The sequence below is a fragment of the Pleurodeles waltl genome, chromosome 8 (assembly GCF_031143425.1).
Source record: "Pleurodeles waltl isolate 20211129_DDA chromosome 8, aPleWal1.hap1.20221129, whole genome shotgun sequence".
NCBI classification, from domain to species: domain Eukaryota; kingdom Metazoa; phylum Chordata; class Amphibia; order Caudata; family Salamandridae; genus Pleurodeles; species Pleurodeles waltl.
Genome location: NC_090447.1, coordinates 669428167 through 669453591, shown reverse-complemented (window position 1 = coordinate 669453591; position 25425 = coordinate 669428167). Strand labels below are relative to the sequence as shown.

At 48.7% G+C, this 25425-nt stretch overlaps 1 protein-coding gene across 9 annotated transcripts in view; it reads right to left on the bottom strand.

The window, feature by feature from the left end:
- The window catches only part of RIOX2 (ribosomal oxygenase 2), a 1008555-nt gene that overhangs the window by 156652 nt on the left and 826478 nt on the right, over positions 1 to 25425 (bottom strand). For all 9 annotated transcript variants that reach the window (XM_069204775.1, XM_069204776.1, XM_069204777.1 and 6 more), the window contains one exon: positions 13071 to 13159. In XM_069204775.1, the coding sequence (XP_069060876.1) occupies positions 13071 to 13159 (89 nt within the window). The remainder of the gene's footprint in view (positions 1 to 13070; positions 13160 to 25425) is intronic.

The window sequence follows — 25425 nt, the reverse complement described above, 5'->3', positions numbered from 1 at the left end:
ACGAGTGTTTTGTTGCTTTATCCTTTCCCATGGTCTCGTAAAGGGTCGGCAGCGCTGTGCAGGACACTCAACGGGATTGGAATCTTTAGTTCCTGCCACTTTGGGCTGTTAGGGGCTCAATCAGCCCAAGGAGGGCAGACGCTCATGCAGCCAGAAATGGGGGGGGGGGGGCACCAGGTGGGTCTCTCTTCCTTCTTGGTGATGAGACGATCAGTTCCGCCACCACCCGGGAGGACCGATCGGGGTATGCGCGGGCCCCCACGCCTGGCCCCGGAAGGCAAACTCAGGCGCCCCAAAACTGACCACCCGACCTGGGGGGAGAGACCAGTCTTTCTATCTCCGAGTCCAGCCAGGGTCCGGGGACCGATTCGACAAACCCCCAATCAATCCTTCAGTCTCAGGTCGTGGCCCCAGCGCTCTCCATAGCGCAAGAGTAGGCCCCGCTTTTCTTTCACCCACCCCTGCTCTTCTGTGTCCTCCAGTCGCACGGGAGGGGGCGCAACGGGACAACAGCGCCAACGGATTGTCACAGTGCCTCTGGACGACACTCTGCCTCCACCACACGAGGCAGCCCAGTCGGGGAAAGGCCTGTTCCCGCCGGCCGCAGAGGCTGGGGTGGCTCGAACGCGAGTGTGCGTTCAGGAGGGGATCTCCACTCCAGGGGGCGCCCCACCGATGAGGAACGCCCCCGCCGTCTTCGGGGCAGCCAACTGCTGCCCCCCTCTTTTAGAGTCTAGTTAAGCCCTTCGCTCGGCCGTGCCGGTCCTGGTGGGCCCGCCCAACCCGCTCGGCGCCCCCACCGCATGGGCCCGCACGCTTCACGGGGCAGTCAGGGGGCGTCTACCGACAAGGTCCGGGGCGCCCGGAGGGAATCCTCGAGGCAAGGGGTGGCCACAGAGGGGGAGTGCCCTACTGCAAACTCTGAGGTCAGCCGAACGCCGCCTCCTCCCTTCAGATCCTCACCAGGGGCCTTCACCAAGGTTCCTATGAGGGTGCAGCGGCAGACTGAGCCGAGCTCACATGGCTCACCCAGCTCCTTCGCCTTAGGTGCACCTCCGACGAGGGTGCGCACCACCACGGCCGAAACAGGCCTTGGCCGCCATATTGGCCCGCTGCGTCCGTTCGAGTTTTCCGCCTCCACAGGGGCGCCGCGACCTCTATGATCGCCGCGTCCTCGTCCACACCCGCCGGAGCATCCACGGGGACAATTAGTAGTGCAGGAGCGCGTCCAGACTGGCGATTACTTTGGGCAGATGACGGAGGGGTCCAGAGCACTTTCAAAGTGCGGCTGCCATCTTGAACCCCGAAGCCACGCCCCCTCTGAGAGTCTATATTAATCACCCTTCTGAAACCGGGTAAACCTCCACACTGTATAGATTTGCACCATCCCATTATCCTTTACAAACACAGATGCTAACTTTTTCGCCAAGATATTGGCAAATCTCTGTTATTGCTTCTCCTGGACTTGGTCCTTACGGACTAAATGGGGTTTATCCTGGGCAGATCTACATCTCCCAATCTCCAACCACTCTTTGCCCTAATCCACCCATTTCAGCCTGGTCAAGAAGCAGAAGCAGTTTTACCGGAACCTTAGACTGCTTGGAGTGGGTCTACATCTTTGCTGTGCTGGCCAGCTGGGACTGCCTAAGTCCTTTCTAAACTTAGTTGTGCTTTTGTATTCCAGCCTCACTAAGAAGGTACTCCTGAAAGGACTGCTTTCTGACCCCTTCCCCATCCAGAGAGGCACACGCCAGGGCGGCCCAGTTTCCTCCTTGCCTTATGTCTTAGAATCTCTGACATGCATTTTATATCAGCTTCATAGCCACCGCAGCCTCGCATTTTCTCAGTGAAACTTTGTGGTTTCTCTTTATGCTGATAATATAACTATACCTATGCAACACAGCTCAAACCCATAGCCCAGTCATCAGGGAATTAATGCTTTGTTAAGTGCTATCCGGCACCACGGTTAATTGGAAGAAATCTACTAATTTCTCAGTAACCCAATCCACACAAATTAGAGATTTAGACTTTCACCTGTACAGTACCTGGGCGAGTAAATAGAAGACTGCAGGCCTTGTGGAGAATTATGGGGTGAGCATGGCTAAAACAGAACAGTCTACTACTGACCCTAATGGACAAGTGTAAGGAAATGCCTCCTTGGCATGGTTACCCCCTGACTTTTTGCCTTTGCTGATGCCAAGTTATGATTTGAAAGTGTGCTGGGACCCTGCTAACCAGGCCCCAGCACCAGTCTTCTTTCCCTAAACTGTACCTTTGTCTCCACAATTGGCACAACCCTGGCACCCAAGTAAGTCCCTTCTAACTGGTACTCCTGGTACAAAGGGCCCTGTTGTCAGGGAAGGTCTCTAAGGGCTGCACCATGTCTTATGCCACCCTGGGGACCCCTCACTCAGCACATACACACTGCTTGCCAGCTTGTGTGTGCTGGTGGGGAGAAAATGTTGACATGGCACTCCCCGCAGACTGCCATGCCAACCTCACACTGCCTATGGCATAGATAAGTCACCCCTCTAGCAGGCCTTACAGCCCTAAGGCAGGGTGCACTATACCACAGGTGAGGGCATAGGTGCATGAGCACTATGCCCCTACAGTGTCTAATCAAAACCTTAGACATTGTAAGTGCAGGGTAGCCATAAGAGAATATGGTCTGGGAGTCTGTCAAACACGAACTCCACAGCACCATAATGGCTACACTGAAAACTGGGAAGTTTGGTATCAAACTTCTCAGCACAATAAAGGCACAGCCTGCCACACACCAGACATGTTGCTGGCCACATGGGGAGAGTGCCTTTGTCACTCTGTGGCCAGGAACAAAGCCTGTACTGGGTGGAGGTGCTTCTCACCTCCCCCTGCAGGAACTGTAACACCTGGCGGTGAGCCTCAAAGGCTCACCCCCTTTGTTACAGCGCCACAGGGCATCCCAGCTAGTGGAGATGCCCGCCCCTCCGGCCACTGCCCCCACTTTTGGCGGCAAGGCTGGAGGAGATAATGAGAAAAACAAGGAGGAGTCACTCCCCAGTCAGGACAGCCCCTAAGGTGTTCTGATCTGAGGTGACTCTTACTTTTAGAAATCCTCCATCTTGCAGATGGAGGATTCCCCCAATAGAATTAGGGATGTGCCCCCCTCCCCACAGGGAGGAGGCACAAAGAGTGTGTAGTCACTCTCAGGGCCAGTAGCCATTGGCTATTGCCCTCCCAGACCTAAACACACCCCTAAATTAAGTATTTAGAGGCTCCCAGAACCGAGGAAGATAGATTCCTGCAACCTAAAGAAGAAGGACTGCTGACCTGAAGCCCTGCTGTGAAGACAGAGACGACAACTGATTTGGCCCCATCCCCACCGGCCTGTCTCCCTACTTCGAAGAAAACTGCAACAGCGACGCATCCCACAGGGTCCAGCAACCTCTGAAGCCTCAGAGGACTACCCTGCATCTAAAGGACCAAGAAACTCCAGAGAACAGTGGCCCTGTTCAAGAAACTGCAACTCTTTGCAACAAAGAAACAACTTTTAAAGACCACACGTTTCCCGCCGGAAGCGTGAGACTTTCCACTCTGCACCCGACGCTCCCGGCTCGACCTGAGGAAAACTAATCTACAGAGAGGACTCCCCGGCGACTGCGAGCCCGTGAGTAGCCAGAGTTGACCCCCCGAGCCCCCACAGCGACGCCTGCAGAGGAAATCCAGAGGCTCCCCCTGACCGCGACTGCCTGCTTCAAGGAACCCGACGCCTGGAAACCACACTGCATCCGCAGCCCCCAGGACCTGAAGGAACCGAACTCCAGTGCAGGAGCGACCCCCAGGCAACCCTCTGCCTAGCCCAGTTGGCGGCTACCCCGAGGAGCCCCCCACTGTGCCTGCCTGCATCACTGAAGAGACCCCTGGGTCTCCCCATTGATCCTTATTGAAAACCCGACACCTGTTTGCACTCTGCACCCGGCCGCCCCTGTGCCGCTGAGGGTATACTTTCTGTGCCTGCTTGTGTCCCCCCGGTGCCCTACAAAACCCCCCTGGTCTGCCCTCTGAAGGTGCGGGTACTTACCTGCTGGCAGACTGGAACCGGGGCACCCCTATTTCCATTGAAGTCTATGTGTTTTGGGCACCACTTTGACCTCTGCACCTGACCGGCCCTGAGCTGCTGGTGTGGTAACTTTGGGGTTGCCTTGAACCCCCAACCCTGGGCTACCTTGGATCCAACATTGAACCCTGTAAGTGTTTTACTTACCTGTGAACTTCTCATTTACTTACCTCCCCCAGGAACTGTTGATTTTTTCACTGTGTCCACTTTTAAAATAGCTTATTGACATTTTTACCAAAACTGTACATGCTGTTGTGATAATTCAAAGTTCCCAGAATACCTGAGTGTAATACCTTTCATTTAAAGTATTGTTTGTAAATCTTGAACCTGTGGTTCTTAAAGTAAACTAAGAAAGGATATTTTTCTATATAAAAACCTACTGGTCTGGAATTGTCTTTGAGTGTGTGTTCCTCATTTATTGCCTGTGTGTGTACAACAAATGCTTAACACTACCCTCTGATAAGCCTACTGCTCGACCACACTACCACAAAATAGAGCATTAGAATTATCTCTTTTTGCACTATACAGAGCCAACCAACTTTATTATTGTGCATGCAGGCACAATATGCACACTTCTGGCTGCACCAACCAGCTTACACAACACACACCTGGCAATACAGCACATTGTGCACCAAGCAACGATTAGCACCCTGATAAGGTCAGCCCCTTGTTATCATTGTGCTGAAATGACTGCTGTCTCATGCACACAATTAGCAGGAGAGGGACTCTGCAGACTGCTTGCATGCCAAATCTTGTACGCCCGGAACAACCAATAATACATTTTCCTTCGATGACTCCTACAGGGGATAAGGCAACACTGTAGAAAATGCATTAGCGATGTATCATCAAGACTGGTGACAGTTTTCCAAATGGCGCCTTTCTGGATAATCCATTTACATACTACTGACTAAGGATGCTGTGTCAAATTTCCCACATTCCCCCAGAAGCCACACAGCTGCAAAACCTGGACTTTACTTTGCACTACCCTCACCCACAAACACTTAGTATCCAAACTTTACACTATCATGCTCTCTGAGGCCACTGTTACAATACCCTGGGCTAAAACACAAGGGGGCTAAAACATATTGCCGATTAGTAGCAGACAAATTGTTGCAGCCAAAAACGGGGAACTTTTCTCCAGTGGAAGGATTCAATTACTAAATTTTAAATTTATACACCACACACTTCATCTGTTCATTCAAACTAAACCTGAAAGCCGATTCCCGCTGCGTGAGGTGTAACATGTCAGAAACAGACTTTACCCATATGACCTAGTACTGCATGCAAATCTACACATTTTGGGATATGTTATTTCATATGCTATCGAACATGACAGAAGTGACCCTCACGCCTTCCCTAAAAATAGCCCTATTAGGATGTATCCTGCTGTGGAGATGAGTGCCAGATGGTTTATCTCAATAGCCCTACTAGCCAAATGATAAGTGGCCTGTGTGGGGCAGATACCGTACTCCAGCAAGTAAGCTATTGATAAAAAATATAATATACTGCAAGAAGCAGCTGGAAATCCTTTACTCTACTATCCCACAAGCAGGCAGCTGCACAACATTAGGGGGCCAATGCAAACATATTATCCTGCCATTTGATAAGTCTTGTTTTGACCAATGACTTTGTGTTTCACCACTGCGCATATTAGTTGCTCAATGTTCACCAGTAGCACATGGTATGTTTTGTTCAGTTTGGCCGCCTATGGGCTTTGACATGGCATTAGCCATTACTTTCTGTATTCAGTTTAGCCGCCTATGGGCTTTGACATTGCATTAGCCATTACATTCTGTATTCTGCCTATTGACTTTGACATGCTATTAGATATTCTGCATATTGGCTTTGACATGATATCATATATTACATTTTGTATTCAGCTTAACTGCCTATTGGCTTTGACATGATATTATACATTACATTTTGTATTCAGCTCCGCTGCCTATTGGCTTTGACATGATATTATACATTGCATTTTGTATTCAGCTCAGCTGCCTATTGGCTTTGACATGATATTATACATTGCATTTTATATTCAGCTCAGCTGCCTATGGGCTTTGACATGATATAAGACATTGCATTTTGTATTCAGCTTAGATGCCTATTGGCTTTGACATGACACTAGACATTGCATTTGATATTTAGGTTAGCTGCCTATTGCCTTTAACATGACATTGCATTTGATATTTAGGTTAGCTGCCCATTGCCTTTAACGTGGAGTTAGACATTGCAGTTGAGAATCCAAGCTGTATTTTTCCAAGCTGTGTTTTTGCACCAGATGAACCAAGATGTTTTGCTCTCACAGTAGACTAGACCTGATAAGAGAGGGTACATGGGCGTTGTTTTTCCTCGCTTGAGCTTGGGAACAGGAGTAGTCTTGGAGACCTGGCCAGTCTCCAAAAGGCTTGCTCAGTTTCCCAGGTCTGAGAGGAGGGGGCACACCTTTGTAACGAATGTAACAGGCTGCAGAGAGTCAGATTCGAATCTGCCGGACCTCGTGCTGGAGCTTGGCGCCAGCTGCCAGCATCCCGTGTGGGTAGATGAAACTCTTTCTCGCGGCTGACAGGGGTCATCAGCTTGCAGACCTTAGAAAGATGTAGCTGTAAATAGTTCCTACACGGTGAAGTATTTGTTTTGCTTTGCATTCAATATCTTATAAATATAACCTGCTGTGTATATTGCAAACTGATATATTTTGTTTGATTAACGCGGACTTGAAAGCTACTAATTCGTCATTCATATAACAACAATAAAAGTCTTCTTTGACCTCAGAAGTGCATTTCTGTTGTGTTATGTTAGTGCTTAAAAACTAAATAAGAGGAAAGCACTACACATATTTACTCAGCCATGATGTGACACATTTGTAACTGATGTTGGGCAGGCAAGAGGGACTTGTGTGTGTGCGGGGAGGGGGGTGGCAGGCATTATGTTCTATGCTGTTCTTTGTATCTACAGAAGATACATACTCATAACCCTTGGACTTATGCGATGGCTCACTCTTCGTCCCTAACGTGAACATTTCATCTTACTGTTCTCAGGAGGGCAGGTGTCAATACTGGTGTGCGCCCACTGTTATAGCCTAATTTGAGTGAAGCTCCCCAGAATGAGATCCATGTAAGCTTCCTGAATGTTCATCAGTGCACGTGAATGCACTGTACACTCTTCTTTGACTGTTTAGTGAATGTCAATTAAAAACTGCCACATGGTCTGTTTTGAATCTCATTGATAACTAACTCTGATTACGGTAGCTAGACCATTAAAAGCAGTAGACCTGTTTTCTGACATGCTCAACTATGTATAAGTGAGAGTTGCAAGTTCAGACCTAAGAGGCTAGTGTGATCCCAAAAAAGGTATCAAAGCACATAAACACCAGGACAATTCTAGCCACACTTGGAATATGTGAAATTGCTCTTGTGATTTGACGTGTAAATTCGAACATGATTGCTACGCCTGTCGTACCAGTCATTATTTCATTGTTTAGCACAAGATCATACTCAGGTGCAGCAAACAAACTCCTTTCACCATAAAACATAATGCACACAACACTGACCAAATGGTCCTCCTCATGAAAGACTCATGCACTGGTTACTATCCTGATTGTGTACACCAAAGACTTTAGATGGGGACTTTCTTTACAGAGTATTTATATAAGGTTTTGGCCTCAGGAATGGTAAGATGCCATCCTCATAAGATGGCAGAAAGGCTATCTACCCCCCATGGATAAGAGGTGCAGTGCAGCCTGATGCCAGGATCAACTAGTCCCAGCCCCATTCGTTTTATTTTTATCACCTATCCCTGGTATCTTATGAGCTTCCTGCCACCCTGGGCTAGGCAGATTGGGGTACAACCCCTAATCTGCCCACCCCAGAATGGGTAGAAAGACTACAGCACCAAGGTGGAGAAAGCAATTGGCCATGCCTGGGAGGCTGCTCCCCCTTTAAAACCATCCATTGGTGGATTGGTGAATCCCTGCTTAAGGACCACCATTCTGCAGCAATTCTGGAGAACAGATCCATTAGGAAAAGATGTAGTTGGAAAGGGGAGAGTGTTCCCTTTCCAAAAGTACCTCTCCTGTTCAGATTGGTGCTGAGGAGGTTGAGGGGTGCCCATAAATTCTGATCGCACTTAAAGCAACCGGGCCTTTTGTTGCTGGCGGCTTACAATTTACGGAAATGTACTATTAGAACGCATGGTGTGCTGCACGCCAATACAAACAAAAAAACTTCAGGTTTCAAGAGAACCTCTTCCCTTGAGCTCTTCCCTTTCAGGCCAAGGAAGGGGGCATAGAAAGTGCAGAGGAAACCAGGAATTTCTTCCACACTTGAGAAGGTAATGTGTTGGATATGTTCAAATTCCCCAAAAACGAGTGGGCTGTGAGAATGGATGTATCCATATCTTTATCAAAGAGGAGGCCTGGCTCCTAAACTATGTCTTCAACAGCTTCTAATTTCATGGGGTGCTTAGTGTCCTTGCTGCTGCTTGCAATTGAGACAGTACACTGTTTCTTGAGTAGTATTGTATTAAGTATCACGTCATCCAAATAAAAGATTCTGGAATACGTTAAAGCTCCTAGAGCTAAGATGCTCTGCATATGTACACAAAAAATAGAGAGAGAGAGACAAACATTATTGTGCAAGTCCAACAGGCATTCCAGGCGGAACCTTGGTATATACCGCCCCCTTGCATAGCACCACTAGCATCTCTAGAGGGGAGCTAAATGTGGCCTGTGCCTCAGCTATATTAGTCTTATCCTTGTCCCCCTTGGGCCCCTCCACCACAGCAGTTGAAAGTGCAGGACGCCACATAGAAAAAGAAAGAAACATTGCACCTTGCCACACACATTCATTTACCCAGCTATTTTTCACTACAGTGGTGTTTGCCTAAAATGTTTGAATTTGTATATATATGTGTGTGTGTGTGTATATATATGTGTCTGACAGTCTGTCTCCCTACCAGCTTCATCTGTGTTCCAATGAGAGCCTATTTAAAATTAACTTCTAGAGAAGCCACTGTAAAGCACTTGGATTGAGTAAGAAAGACTACATGCCACTAAGGTTCCCTCTCTTTGTGTCTTTCATAAATACATGGCTTTTTTAAAGAGTTCTCTTGTGTTTAGACAAATACAGTTGAGTGCCCTGGTGCAACAAGCTCTGCTTTGGCATTTATAATGTTATTTTTCAGAAATCTACTGGTATCTTCCAAAATGGCTTTCATACTTCAAACAGTAAGACAGGTTCTTACTTTGGACATCTGGCTGTTTTTTATTGTCTTCTATTCTAAATAGTCAAAAGCCAAGGAACCAGGTGGACATTAAGAATAGCTGTTTTCACTTTACTCAAAATTGTTTCTATGCACATTCGATACATCAGACTTTAGGAACATGTACATGATAGGTAGTGGATATTGCAGCAAGGACCTAGTCCTGAAGAAAGCCATAAACAACTGCTGGAGCTTTCATATTGGTCGAACTAAGGACACCAGGGATAATGACTATGCTGTTACTTAGGGAAACTTGAAAAACACATTATTTAATATTGGTTTGAATTCAATTAAATATCCTTCAATCCTCTTAATATCCAATAGACCTGTGACAGCGTATTTTGATGTACGCTTCTCTTTGGTCACCAGTCATCCACCTGATCCCCAAATAAGAACCCATTTTCTCAACAAGGGGCCATTATACTTACGGTTTCAGTGTATTCAGTATGGAGGCTGAATAAAAGACTTTCATAATAATGTTCCTCTTGCTCCTAATTTTTTAAACAAGGTATATTTATTAATGCTACCTACAGCCTATGGCAACATATCTCGCCTAACTGATGCAGTAAAATCTAGTGCTTTGGCATGAAAGTTTAGAATGAGGCTATAATGATACAAGATTTAAGATAATGAAAAGGTTGTATGAATGTGTGTAGGAAAGTGCCATCTTGCCTGGCATGTTACCCCCATATTTCACTGTATATATGTTGTTTTAGTCTATGTGTCACTGGGACCCTGCCAGGCAGGGCCACAGTGTTCATACGTATGTGCCCTGTATGTGTTCCCTGTGTGATGCCTGACTGTCTCACTGAGGCTCTGCTAACCAGAACCTCAGTGGTTATGTTCGGTCTACTTTCCAAATTTTTCACTAACAGGCTAGTGACTAAATTTACCAATTCACATTGGCATACTGGTACACCCATATAATTCCCTTGTGTATAGTACTGAGGTACCCAGGGTATTGGCGTTCCAGGAGATCCCTATGGGCTGCAGCATTTCTTTTGCCACCCATAGGGAGCTCTAACAATTCTTACACAGGCCTGCCACTGCAGCCTGCGCGAAATAACGTCCACGTTATTTCACAGCCATTTACCACTGCACTTAAGTAACTTATAAGTCACCTATATATCTAACCTTCATCTGGTGAAGGTTGGATGCAAAGTTACTTAGTGTGTGGGCACCCTGGCACTAGCCAAGGTGCCCCCACATCGTTCAGGGCAAATTCCCCGGACTTTGTGAGTGCGGGGACACCATTACACACATGCACTACACCATTCTGGTATTGGGGGGACAATTCCATGATCCCCCGGGTCTCTAGCACAGTACCCGGGTACTGCCAAACTGCCTTTCCGGGGTCTCCACTGCAGCTGCTGCCAACCCCTCAGACAGGTTTCTGCCCTCCTGGGGTCCAGGCAGCCCTAGCCCAGGAAGGCAGAACAAAGGATTTCCTCTGAGAGAGGGTGTTGCACCCTCTCCCTTTGGAAATAGGTGTGAAGGGCTGGTGAGGAGTAGCCTCCCCCAGCCTCTGGAAATGCTTTGATGGGTACAGATGGTGCCCTTCTCTGCATAAGCCAGTCTACCCCGGTTCAGGGATTCCCCAGCCCTGCTCTGGCGCGAAACTGGACAAAGGAAAGGGAAGTGACCACTCCCCTGACCACTACCTCCCAGGGGAGGTGCCCAGAGCTCCTCCAGTGTGTCCCAGACCTCTGCCATCTTGGAAACAGAGGTGTTGGGGGCACACTGGACTGCTCTGAGTGGCCAGTGCCAGCAGGTGACGTCAGAGGCTCCTTCTGATAGGCTCTTACCTCTCTTGGTAGCCAATCCTCCTAACCTGGTAGCCAAACCTCCTTTTCTGGCTATTTAGGGTCTCTGCTTTGGGGAATTCTTCAGATAACGAATGCAAGAGCTCACCAGAGTTCGTCTGCATCTCCCTCTTCACCTTCTACCAAAGGTTCGACCGCTGACTGCTCAGGACGCCTGCAAAACTGCAACAAAGTAGCAAAACGACTACCAGCAACATTGTAGCGCCTAATCGGGCCGGCTTTCTCGACTGTTTCCTGGTGGTGCATGCTCTGGGGGTAGCCTGCCTTCATCCTGCACCAGAAGCTCCGAAGAAATCTCCACTGGGTCGACGGAATCTTCCCCCTGCTAACGCAGGCACCAAAAGACTGCAACACTGGTCCTCTGGGTCCCCTCACATCCTGATGAGCGTTGTCCCGGGAACACAGCAACTCTGTCCAAGTGACTCCCACAGTCCAGTGACTCTTCAGTCCAAGTTTGGTGGCGGTAAGTCCTTGCCTCCCGACGCTAGACTACATTGCTGTGTACCGCGTGGTTTGCAGCTGCTCTGGCACCTGTGCACTCTTCCAGGATTTCCTTCGTGCACAGCCACGCCTGGGTCTCCGGTACTCCTTCCTGCAGTGTACAACCTTCTGAGTTGTCCTCCGGCATCGTGGGACTCCCTTTTTTTGTGACTTTGAGTGGACTCCGGTTCACTTTTCTTCCAAGTGCCTGTAAGGGTACTTTTGCGGGTGCTGCCTGCTTCTGTGAGGGCTCCCTCAGTTGCTGGGCGCCCCCTCTGTCCCCTCCTTCAAGTGGCAACATCCTCTACCGTGACCCTTGCAGTTAGCAAGGCTTGTTTGCTGTCTTTCTGCGTGGGAACACCTCTGCAAGCTTCATCATGAAGTGGGACATCCATCTTCCAAAGGAGAAGTCCCTAGTCCTCTTCTTTCTTGCAGAACTCCAAGTTTCTTTCAACCGGTGGCAGCTTCCTTGCACCCTCAGCTGGCATTTCCTGGGCTCCTGCCCACTCTAGACACTGTCGCGACTATTGGACTTGGTCCCCTTGTCTTACAGGTACTCAGGTCCAGAAATCCACTGTTGTTGCATTGCTGGTGTTTGTTCTTCCTGCAGAATCCCCCTATCACGACTTCTGTGCTCTCTGGGGGTAGTAGGTGCACTTTACACCTACTTTTCAGGGTCTTGGGGTGGGCTATTTTTCTAACCCTCACTGTTTTCTTACAGTCCCAGCAACCATCTACAAGCTCACATAGGTTTGGGGTCCATTCGTGGTTCGCATTCCACTTTTGGAGTATATGGTTTGTGTTGCCCCTATACCTATGTGCTTCTATTGCAATCTACTGGAATTCTACACTGTGTGCATTACTTTTCTTGCTATTACTTACCTAATGTTGGTTTGTGTACATATATCTTGTGTATATCACTTATCCTCATACTGAGGGTACTCACTGAGATACTTTTGGCATACTGTCATAAAAATAAAGTACCTTTATTTTTAGTAACTCTGTGTATTATGTTTTCTTATGATATTGTGCATATGACACCAGTGGTATAGTAGGAGCTTTACAGGTCTCCTAGTTCAGCCTAAGCCGCTTTGCCATAGCTACCTTCTATCAGCCTAAGCTGCTAGAAACACCTCTTCTACACTAATAAGGGATAACTGGACCTGGCACAAGGTGTAAGTACCTCTGGTACCCACTACAAGCCAGGCCAGCCTCCTACAGTGTGCAGTTCCAATCAAGTGGCATAAGAGATATAGCGCAAGAAAGCAATATTTCAATTAAAAAGTCCATCAGATGTCTGGCAAAAAAGTGCACAACAAAGTAAGAACACACCTGCGAAACAGGAAGCATTACAAAATAGAAATGCTTAAATGCATAAAGAAATATTTATCCAAACATTTTTTTGTACTTACATCTTTTTCTTCATTTGGTTCCAGTGTAATAATAACATGATCTTTAAACGCTAATTGGATTTGACTGTTCAGATTGGGTAGCATTCCACCTTTAGAGAAAAAAATGTCACAAACATTTTATACAAAGTACACAGAGTAGCATTCTAAAACAATGGCACTAAACTTTGGAGTAAACAATGCTTTGATGTAGGGTCACATGGCTAAACATGTATATATCAGTTGTTTGCCTGGAACTGAAATATAACAATAGGCATCGGGAAAGCGAATTCGTCTGGACCTGTTTTTAAATAAAAAGCTTTCCTATTAGTTGGTTAGGCTGCACTTGAGTTGATGGGTGGGTCAATGCAATGCAGTGGCAATGTGTGTGATTAGATGAGTGAGTACATGGATCGATGGGTGGGTTGGGAGAGAGTGGCTGGGTGCATGACCCTGATGTATTGGGAGCAGGTGCCCAAATGAGTAGAGTGACTGCCTGCAGGGATTGTTGAATGGATGACAGTGAATGCCTGAACCAGTGATGGAGTGCATTGATGAGCGAACTAGTTGACCTTTGAGTACATAGATGGATAAGTGCATAGATAGATAGATTAAGAGGTGGCTTAGAGGGTTCATTGATGTATGGATGGGTTGGTGCATGGATAATTAAGTTGAGAGATTGGTGACCATGGATAAATGGGTGGATGAATAAGTGCACTGATAATGAATAGACTGATGACTAAGAACATGAATGGATGATTGTGTGGATTCGTAAGTGAATGTTTTTGAAGGAGATGAGGAGAGGAATGAAGTAGTAGGGCTAGAAGAGTAAATGCAAATGCACTACTTTTGAAGAAGCATTGCTAAAGTATCAGCGGGACAAGGGCATGGTGATGTAAGTTGAAATGTGCCCTTACTGCAGCATCACCCAGGATTTTTGGCCTGTTTATTGAACCCTAATGTTGTTGGCTGTAGAACCCTGTGCACTTTACCCCTGCTAATAGGGGTAATGAGCTTGTGCTCTCCCTTTTAAACACATGAACATTTGTATACCCCTGATTGGCACAGTTAATGTACTTTTAGGTCCCTAGTATATAGTACTACCTGTGCCAAGGTCCTGCAAATTAAATGCTACCAGTTGGCAACAATGTACCACCCACTAAATTAGCACTATAAAACATGCCTCTATTCCTGCCATCTGTAGGAGGGTTGTGCAGTTTTGAACTGGCATAATAAACCTTTTGCTAAACGGTCAATTATAAGTCACCCCTAAAGTAGGTCTTAAAAGCCCATATGGCGGGATGCATGGTATTTAAAAGTAGGACATGTATATTTAATGTTTTGCCTGGCCTGACAGTGAAAAACCTCCAAAGTTGTTTTTCACTGTGGCAAGGCTGGATCTCCCATAGTTTAACACTTATTATTTGTGTTACATTTAATAAGTGCTAATTTCAGTTTGGGAATAGCTAGGCAAATGTTTCAAGGACTCATTTTGACAGTATTTTAAAATGTAACATAATAGTCAGGTCAGATTTGATATTACTATTGTAGAAGGGACATTTTTAGAAAGTTGCCAGTTCCTGCCTAAAACCACAAGACTTTCCTGCCAGTTTCAAGCTGTCACCTGACCACGATGGCTCCAACCTGGTGAGATGTGTACTACTTTCAGACAGTGAACAAACTGCTTTGAATGTTGTGCGGATGGGTTTCCTTCCTTAATAGGATGGCCTGGGGGCGCCTCCCTGAGCTTCAAAGGATGCCTACCATGTACCTGCCAGGTAACGCTTGCATCTAGACCTCCTTCCCTTTTGTCTCTTTAGTCAAGCTGGCTCCAAATCCTGAGGGAGGGGAGAAATGACGATAGGGATGCTCTCCACCCAAAAGCTGACATTAGGCATAAATGCGGATCTCACAGACCTCTCCCTCAGAACTCTTTTGGACCTGTGATACATCAGAAGGATTGCCCTGCTGTCTGAAGAACCTAAAGGAAGACTGGACCTGCTTGTCTTGAACCAAGGACCCCATAAGTGACTCCAAGGGTCAGTTGGCTGACCTCCTCTTTGAGCTACATACAAAGACACAGCAATCCTACAGAGGGTTCTGTTCCTGTAACTGCCCACTGCCTAGTTCCAACTAGACCTGCCCTGGACCCTGCTGCAACCTCCTTTGTTAGAGTGGGTCATGATCCCCAGGTTGTACCCCCACCCCAGGTCAAGGACCCTTGGCTGGTATAAGGGTGTACTCCTCCTGTCCCCACACTAAGTAGTAGGACCTAGAATTGTTTTTGCCAACTTTCTGCCTGTGGAACCAACAGAGACTGGGGTTGCAGCTGTTGAAGTCAAATCATTGGCCGGCCTCAACTTGACGATTAGCCTAATTGAAGGGCATATAACTTCCAGAAAGATTTTTAAGTCTGAAGGTAGATTTCTTCACCAGGATGGACATCGAGATGCATCTGATCGATGTTTATGGATCAAATCTGTTTATTGGCATTTTCAATTATAAGACATCGCATACACAACGCATCAGCATAATACAATTACGTTAATATAGAGCATACTCCATGCGCAACGATAGAAAACCTAAATACAACTTCAACTTTGTGTCCCCGCGGCTGGCATACCCTACAACAATCCAGCAATCCCAGGCTTCGATCCAGTGCAATCTTGGCCCTATGTATACAACTCTACTGCAAATTCGCTCCCATTCGCTCAGTTCGAATTCAGAACCCTCAAATAGGCCGGACATGTCAGTTCTGAAAACTCCACAGACAGTATTTGTAAGAATGGTTGCCAAAGTTCCTTAAAGTCCCCACCACGCTGCTGTGAGGTCAAAGTGAGCTTCTCCATAGCGAGGATAAACCAAAGCTTATGTAGCCATGACGTTACTGTTGGGATCTGGTCAGTCCCCCACACGATTAGTAACAGCTGTGGTGTTGCATTTAAAGCCAAGGCCATCTGCCGTCCTTTCAAAGATCGCAGAGGGAAAGTGAGAGGGTTGGGAAGGCAAAGCAAAGTGTACGCAGGAAATCTGGGGATCTGAGTACCAAACGCCCTGTCAATAATGTCTATAATATTCTCCCAGTACCGATGACGCTTAGGGTAGTGCCATAGTAAATGGACTAGCGACCCCATACCCCCTCCAACAGAGGCTAGACTTAGTGGGATCCCAGGCGTGAATCCTTGCTGGGGTGTAGTACCAAGAGGAGGCCACTTTATAAGCTGACTCTGTACCTGCTGCATTGTAAGCTGTGTGGTGTGCCCTGTAAAAGATGCTCTCCCACTCCTCATCCGAGAGCTCCCTCTCCAGTTCCCTCTCCCACCTCAGCTGGCCTTCAGTCTTAGGCGAACGGGCCTCCCCCGCAAGAGAGCGTAAAGCTCCGAGATCACACGCTTATCGTCCTTTTTCGTTAAAATCCATTTTTCAAACGGTGTTAACGGCCTATATTAATGTTCTGTTGGCTGGTAGCAGAGCCCAGTGTCGTATTTGATAATACATCATCCTGTCAGCCTCGGTCAGGCCGTACGTCTCCCTCAGTTGATCAAAGGAGATCGCCCCCTGCTCATCAAAAAGATATCCTACCCTTTTACAGCCCCCTTCATGCCACCGACGCAGTGACTCCGATTGAAGACCCGGGCCAAAATTAGGGTTTGCTCCCAGAGGGGTCATTGGGGAAGGGAAAGTCGTCAAGCCCACTCTGCTGGCCACCCGGTCCCACACCCTCATCGACACCTCCGTGACCGGGGATACGTACAACCACTGCGCTCTGTGGCGGCGCCTAAGCCAGGGCTCCTTCCCTATGTGAGAGCCAACCACCGCCTGATCCATGAAGCACCAATGTTTCTCAGAAGACGGGCGACTCCATTCCAAGAGGAAACGCAATTGTGCTGCCTGAAAGTATTGCAGAAGGCAGGGGACCGCCAGTCCACCCTCCTGCTTAGGGCGGTATACCAACAGTCGTGGTAGCCGCATCGCTTTCCCTTCCCATATAAATCTCCGAACTGCTGTTTGGAGGGTTGCTATAGTTCGTGGCGGGGGTTCTACCGGAAGTGCCTGAAACACATACAGTACGCGTGGTAGGATGGTCATCTTCACTGCCACCACCCTACCCAACCAAGACAATTTAAGTCTCCCCCAGGTCTCTAAATCTTGCTGCACCTCCCGGATTAATTTAGTGTAATTCAACGTCGCCGTATGAGCGACCATGGACCCCAACTCGACCCCCAAGTACGGGAGCCCCGAGGAAGACGATATAAAGTGGAATCGGGCCTTCAAATCCCTTTCATGCTCGGCACTGATAAACCTGCCCATAGTCTGCGACTTTTCCATATTTATCCGAAATCCCGAGACCCGTCCAAAATCCTCTAGTACACCCATTAGTGCAGGCAGTGAGGTCGCAGGTTCCGCCAAAGTAAGAATCACGTCATCCGCATATAATGATATGATATGCTCATCTCCCCCAAACTTCACACCCGTGATCCGAGGGTTATCCCAGAGCCTCTGCGCCATAGGCTCCATATAAAGCACGAACAAGAGGGGCGAAAGCGGGCACCCCTGCCGGGTCCCTCTTTGAACTGAGAATGGCAACAAGAGCGTCCCGTTGACTCGGCCCGCCACCCGAGGCGCCTGATAGATACAGCAGATCCATGCCATAAAACCTGAGCCGAGCCCAAAGCGCTCTAGCACCCTGAACAGGTATGGCCAATAAACCCTATTGAACGCCTTTTCGGGATCAATAGAAAGGAAGAGCGCCTCCCTGCGCGAGCGATCAGTTTTATCCAATAGATGAAGCAGTCGCTTAGTATTATCACTACACTGCCTATGCGGTATAAATCCCACTTGGCCGGGATCCACAAGCCCCGGCATATAATAGTTGAGAGGGTGTGCCAAAATGCCAGTGAATAATTTGGCATCAATATTCAAGAGGGAGATAGGCCTGTATGAGGCGCATTCCTCGGGGTTCTTCCCCGGCTTAGGAATAACCATGATAGTGGCATCTAACATGCTAGACGTAAGAGCCCACATGTGTCGAAAGGAATTAAAGAGCCGCACTAAAACGGGTACAAGTTCCATACAGAAGGTCTTGTAAAAAAGCGCAGAGAAACCATTGGGCCAGGTGACTTCCCGGTCTGCAAGCGCGCAATTGCTGATATAACCTCCTCCGCCCTTATAGATTGATTTAACGAAGTCGCCTCCCTCTCGGTAAGGGGAGTAATTGCTATACCCTCTAGAAAGGCCTCCAGAGTTGAATTACCGGGCTCCTCAGCCCCATATAGTCCCCAATAGAATTCTGCAAAGGCCTCCGCAATTTGGTCACTTGTACGCGCTGCCGCTCCCGAGGGAGAGCGAACCATTTTTATCATTGATGCCGCGCACTGCGCTCGCAGCCTATGTGCCAGTAGCTTCCCAAATTTATTACTTTCCGTATAGTACTTATGTTTAAGGCAGACTACCGTGTACTCTGCCCTGTCCAAGTCCAACCTCCTCAACTGCTTCCTTACTTTCTCAAGTTCTCGCCATACTCTCGGTGCACCGGTGTGCTTATGTGAACGCTCCAACACCCTCACTCGCTGTTCTAAATCCTCTCTGAGTAGTTTCCTTGCTTTATTATCCCTAGCAAAGAGCAACATCACCTCACACCTCAATACAGCCTTCAGTGCCTCCCACAGCGTCGCAATGCTAGTTGTCCCGTCGTCATTAAGGCTAAGATAGTCTATTATTGCCCTACGAATCGCCTCTACTGTTGCACCATTCTGAAGCATTGAGTCCCTAAATCGCCACCCCGATGCGCCCACGCGCTCCATATTCATATGAACCTCAACTGTAACCGGGGCGTGATCTGACAGGGCTCGAGACTCAATCACTGACTCCCTGACCCAGGGAAGAAACTCCTGCGAGGCCAGGAAAAGGTCCAACCTAGCATATGTCTTAGTCCCTGCCGAGTAAAAGGAGTAATCTCTTAACGTGGGGTGCGCCCTCCTCCACACGTCCACCAGGCCACATTCACCCAGCCACTGACGACCAGCCACCGTCATGGACCCTGTCTGCCCATAGCGGTGACCTGAACGGTCCAGGTCACCATCCATCACCAGGTTAAAATCTCCCCCCACCAGGATAGCACCATCAGGGGATTGCAGCAGCGGGGTCAAAGCCTGTTTTAGGAAGATTTCCTGCTGGGAGTTAGGCGCATATAGGTAAGCAATATTGAAGGAAAAGTCCCCACAGGCGAGATCGCCCTCTCGCTTACCTCCTGGCCTACATCCTCCAGACCCAGGATACGGCTTGCTTCCAAAATGGATTTCACCTGCCGGAGCTGCCCCTCCCAGCGGAAGACCAGGCGGAACGGGTGGCCCCAAGAGTAAGACACATTATGCGCTCGCAAGTGTTCCGTGATCGGTCTAAATTCTCTCCGCCTCTGCAGGGTCCGCACAGAGAGGTCGTGAAATAGTTAGAGTTCATGCCCTCTAAAAAGTACCTGCTGAAGATTACGAGCCCGCTGTAGGATCTTTTCTTTAAGAACAAAATTATGGAGACAGGCTAGAATGTCTGGAGGGCGGTCTCCTGGGCCACCAGCGCGGCCAACACAGTGAACTCTGTCCAGGACTATCTCTTGTGTCTCGTCCGGGCCAAGCAGGGAGTGAAACAGGCCCACCACATAGTCCCTAATGTCCTCTTTTTCGGCCCCCACCGGAGTCCCTCTGATGCAAATATTTTGTCTCCTCAAGCGGTTTTCCAAATCCTCAACCGCTATCTGGAGGAGATCCTGCTGCTCTCAGAGGCGGACTACCTCCTGTTGCAGGCCCGCCACCTCTTCACCACGGGGGATCTCACCATCTTCCAGCTGCGAAACTCGCTCCCCCAAGGAGGTAACCTCTCCTCGCAACTTCTTAACCTCCTGAGATATATCCCTACGTAGCTCTTGAATGTCGCTCCGAAGCGAATCAAACAGGGAGGTCAAAAAGCCCTTCGTAACCGGTGAACCCTCATCTGGACCCATCTCCATCCGACCCTCCGGGGGTCTCGTCGCCGGTGAGTCCTCAGCCATACCACCCGATGTCAGGCGGGCCCCTGTCAGCATCTCTCTCACTGAGCGGTCTTGCTTGGATTTAGACGTCGCCATGGCTCGCCGGCCCAGTCTCAGTTCACCGGATCAGCCCCTCAAGTCTCTCCATAAATTCCGTCTGAGACAGATCACCAGGTGTCGCTGTGTCAGAGACTGCGACTGGACCTAGCACATGGTAGCCACCTCTTGCGGGGTTCCGCTTTTATAGCTTCTACCTACGTATTCACGGGCCCGCACTTACTTGAATTCCTGGTGGGTGAGTATAGCAATCTTGGGGCAAAGAGAGACGGCGCCCCCCGTCTTCACCCGGGGCCTCAGTCTTCTCCTCAGTCCCGCAGAGGGGCGCTAGGGTGGGGGGCGCCAACCTCCAGCCCCCAATCAAGTTCTGTGTGCGGGGGCCCCCCACACCCAAGGCGCTTGTGTGTCCTGGGGTCGAAGTCCCCACTGCGGTCCCGCTGCACGCGGGGCCCAAACCGAGCCCTCTAGGCCGAGTTCAGGAAGCTGCCGGAAGAGGCCCGCCTCGCGGCCTAGGCCACCGCCCCCGCCGGACGGCAAACAGCCCACGGGAGCGCCCGTCACTTCGTGGGGGCCTCAAGGCATCCCCCGCCGGGCCAGCCAGCAATTTTCCGGGCCGGGCGGCGGAGCTCGGACGGGCACGTCCTAGCGCACCGCCATCTTAGACACGCCCCCCTGATCAATGTTTAGGACTTCCTGGGCATGAATTTTGGACTTTGCCCACTCAGAGCTCTACCTCCTTCATCAGTGACCACATCAGGACCCTTCTCTTCAAAAGCCCACCATCACCTAGCCCCACTTTTTCTCCATAAAAGTTTGCAATTCAGAAAGTATACTTTCCATCACAGCAAGCTTGGTCCCTGTATTTAATGCAGTTTTGACTTTCAACTGCTCTATTATGATCAGATAACCGCAATTGGAGTTTTATACTTTTTAACACTGTTTTTAATTTACAGTTTAAAAGTTCATATCTACACTTTTACTTATTGGATTATTGTCATTTTGGTGACATTTTATTTATATAAAATACTTTTTAACTTTCTAAATTGGTTTGGGATTTTTCTTGTGTGTTGTTTTCCCTTTATTGCTGCTTGAGTGTTGCATAAATACTTTACATAATGCCTCTAAGTCAAGATTGACTCCATTGAGCCAACCTACCACACAGTTAAGCATAGGTTTATTTAGGTTTATCAGTGGTTCACCTTGACAAAAATTGTGATTATTATTTGAAAGAGGTTCTGAACCTCTTCAACTAATATTTCAATGTCTTACAGAGGATTCCTTGAAACATGGTACAGAGAAATTGTTGGACCAACACCAGGGCAGGTTGGGAAGGCTGAGACATAGCATTAAAACTACAACTGCATGCTTCCCAACAAACAAACAAGTTACTTACTGTAGGAAAGTACCATCTTGCCTGGCATGTTACCCCCATTTTTACATGTATGTACATTTTTGTGTATGTCTAGCCAGGACCCCAGTGCTCATAGTTTGTGGCCTGAATGTGTATACCTGTGTAGTGACTAACAGGGTCACTGAGGCTCTGCTAACCAGAACCTCAGAGCTTATGCTCTCTCTGCCTTTAAATTTGTCACTATAGGCTAGTGAGCACTTTTACCAATTTCTATTGGCACACCAGAACACCCTTATAATTCCCTAGTATATGGTACCTAGGTACCCAGGGTATTGGGGTTCCAGGAGACCCATATGGGCTGCAGCATTTCTCTTGCCACCTTTAGGGAGCTCAGCCAAACCTTTACACAGGACTGCCACTGCATCCTGAGTGAAATAACGCACGTTATTTCACAGCCATTTTCACTGCACTTAAGTAACTTATAAGTCACCTATATGTCTAACCTTCACTTGCTGAAGATTAGGTGCAAAGTTACTAAGCGTGAGGGCACCCTTGCACTATCAAAGGTGCCCCCACATAGTTCAGGGCAAGTTCCCCGGACTTTGAGAGTGCGGGGACACCATTACACGCGTGCACTATATATAGGTCAATACCTATATGTAGCTTCACAATGGTAACTCTGAATATGGCCATGTAACATGTCTAAGATCATGGAGTTGTCCCACCAAGCTAAATTTGGTATTGGGGTGCCAATTCCATGCATTCCCAGGGCTCCACTATGGACCCCGGGTACTGCCAAACCAGCTCTCTGGGGTGTTCTCTGCAGCTACCGCTGCTGCCATCCCACAGACAGGGTTCTGCACTCCTGGGGTCTGGGCAGCCCAGGAAGGCAGAACAAAGAATTTCCTCCGAGAGAGGGTGTTACACCCTCTCCCATTGGAAATAGGTGTTAAAGGCTGGGGAGGGGAAGCCTTTCCCAGCCTCTGGAAATGCTTTGAAAGGCACAGATGGTGCCCTCCTTGAATAAGCCAGTCTACACCGGTTCAGGGAACCCCCAGTCCCTGCTCTGGCACGAAACTGGACAAAGGAAAGGGGAGTGACCGCTTCCCTGTCCATCACCACCCCTGGGGTGGTGCCCAGAGCTCCTCCAGTGTTTCCCAGACCTCTGCCATCTTGGATCCAGAGGTGTGAGGGCACTCTGGAGGCCTCTGAGCGGCCAGTGCCAGCAGGTGACGTCAAAGACCCCTCCTGATACGTGCTTACCTGACTAGGTGGCTAATCCTCCTCTGAGGGCTATTTAGGGCCTCTCCTGTGGGCTTTTCCTCAGATAACGACTTGCAAGAATTCACCAGAGTTCCTCTGCACCTCTCTCTTCGACTTCTGCCAATGATCGACCGCTGACTGCTCCAGGACGCCTGCAAAACTGCAACAAAGTAGCAAGAAGACTACCAGCGACATTGTAGCGCCTAATCCTGCCGGCTTTCTCGACTGTTTCCTGGTGGTGGATGTTTTGGGGGCTGCCTGCCTTCATCCTGCACTGGAAGCCACAAAGAAATCTCCCGTGGGTTGCCGGAATCTTCCCCCTGCTCCAGCAGGCACCAAACTTCAGCGTCACTGGTACTGTGGGACCCCTCTCATTCTGACGAGCGTGGCCCCTGGAACACAGGTGGTGGACCCAAGTGACCCAGAATGTCCAGTGGTCCAACTGTCCAAATTTGGAGGAGGTAAGTCCTTGCCTCCCCTCTCTAGACAGTAATTGTTAGACCTGACAGCCTTAGGGTAGTCACCCCTAACTTTTTGCCTGCCTCCCTCCACTTCTTGGATACTGTTTTTGCTGGTTTTTAGACTCTGCGCACTTTACCACTGCTAACCAGTGCTAAAGTGCATATGCTCTCTCCCTTTAAACATGGTAACCTTGGATCATACCTGATTAAACTATTTAATCTACTTATAAGTCCCCAGTAATGTGCACTACAGGTGCCTAGGGCCTGTAGATTAAATGCTACTAGTGGATCTGCAGCACTGGTTGTGCCACCCACTCAAGTAGCCCCCTTAACCTTGTCTCAGGCTTGCCATTGCAAGACCTGTGTGTGCAGTTTCACTGCCACCCCGACTTGGCACTTAAAAGTACTTGCCAAGCCTAGGACTCCCCTTTTTCTACATATAAGTCACCCCTAATGTGTGCCCTAGGTAACCCCTAGAGCAGGGTGCTGTGTAGGTAAAAGGCAGGACATGTACCTATGTAGCTATATGTCCTGGTAGTGTAAAACTCCTAAATTCGTTTTTACACTACTGTGAGGCCTGCTCCCTTCATAGGCTAACATTGGGGCTGCCCTCATACACTGTTGAAGTGGCAGCTGCTGATCTGAAAGGAGCAGGAAGGTCATATTTAGTATGGCCAGAATGGTAATACAAAATCCTGCTGACTGGTGAAGTCGGATTTAATATTACTATTCTAGAAATGCCACTTTTAGAAAGTGAGCATTTCTTTGCACTTAAATCTTTCTGTGCCTTACAATCCACGTCTGGCTGGGCTTGGTTGACAGCTCCTTGTGCATTCACTCAGACACACCCCAAACACAGGGTACTCAGCCTCACTTGCATACATCTGCATTTTGAATGGGTCTTCCTGGGCTGGGAGGATGGAGGGCCTGCTCTCACACAAAGGACTGCCACACCCCCTACTGGGACCCTGGCAGACAGGTTTGAACTGAAAGGGGACCTGGTGCACTTCTTAGCCACTCTTTGAAGTCTCCCCCACTTCAAAGGCACATTTGGGTATAATACAGGGCCTCTGCCCTACCTCATCAGACACTTGCTGGAGAAGAGACCTGAACCAGAAACTACATCCTGCCAAGAAGATCTGCCTGTCTGCTCAAAGGACTCACCTGTCTGCTTTCTACAAAGGACTGCTGCCTTGCTGTTGCCCTGCTGCCTTGCTGAACTCTTGTCTGGCTGTGAAAGTGCTCTCCAAGGGCTTGGATAGAGCTTGCCTCCTGTTCCCTGAAGTCTCAGGACCAAAAAGACTTCTCTTTTTCACTTGGACGCTCCGTGCGCCGAAAATTTCGACGCACAGCTTGTTCCGCGGCGAGAAAAATGCCGCACACCGACGCTGATCGACGCGACGCTCTTGGGACGACCGAAAATCCGACGCACGGCTTCGCAAGGACAACGCCGCCCGACCTCTAGAGGAGAAATCGACGCGACGCCTGCCGTGAGATTGTAATTTCGACGCGCAGCCCCGCAGACCGACGTCTAGAGGAGAAATCGGCGCGACGCCTGCCGTGAGATCGTATTTTCGACGTGCAGTCCAACGCGCAGCCGGAGAACAAGCAGGAAAATCCACGCACAGACCCGGGACATCTGGTAATCCCCGCGATCCACAGAAAGAGACTGTCCGCGCGCCGGAAAACGACGCCCGACTTCCCCGCGTGGAAAATAACGACGCAAGTCCGTGTGTGCTGGGGAGAAATCGACGCACACATCCTTTTTCCACGCACCTCTTCCTTTGTGGCCCTCTGAGGAGATTTTTCCACTCCAAACCAGGTACTTGTGCTTGAAAGAGACTTTGTTCTAAAGACTTAAGACACTTTATATCACTTTTCAGTGATATCTCTACAAATTTCCCATTGCAACTTTATTCTTTTTGACCTACAATTATCCTGATAAATATTGTATATATTTTTCTAAACACTGTGTGGTGTATTTTTGTGGTGCTATATGGTGGTATTGTATGATTTATTGCACAAATACTTTACACATTGCCTTCTAAGTTAAGCCTGACTGCTCGTGCCAAGCTACCAGAGGGTGGGCACAGGATAATCTTGGATTGTGTGTGACTTACCCTGACTAGAGTGAGGGCTTTTGCTTGGACAGGGGGTAACCTGACTGCCAACCAAAAACCCCATTTCTAACAGTAATCCTGTGCACCACGTGAACTGCAGCTA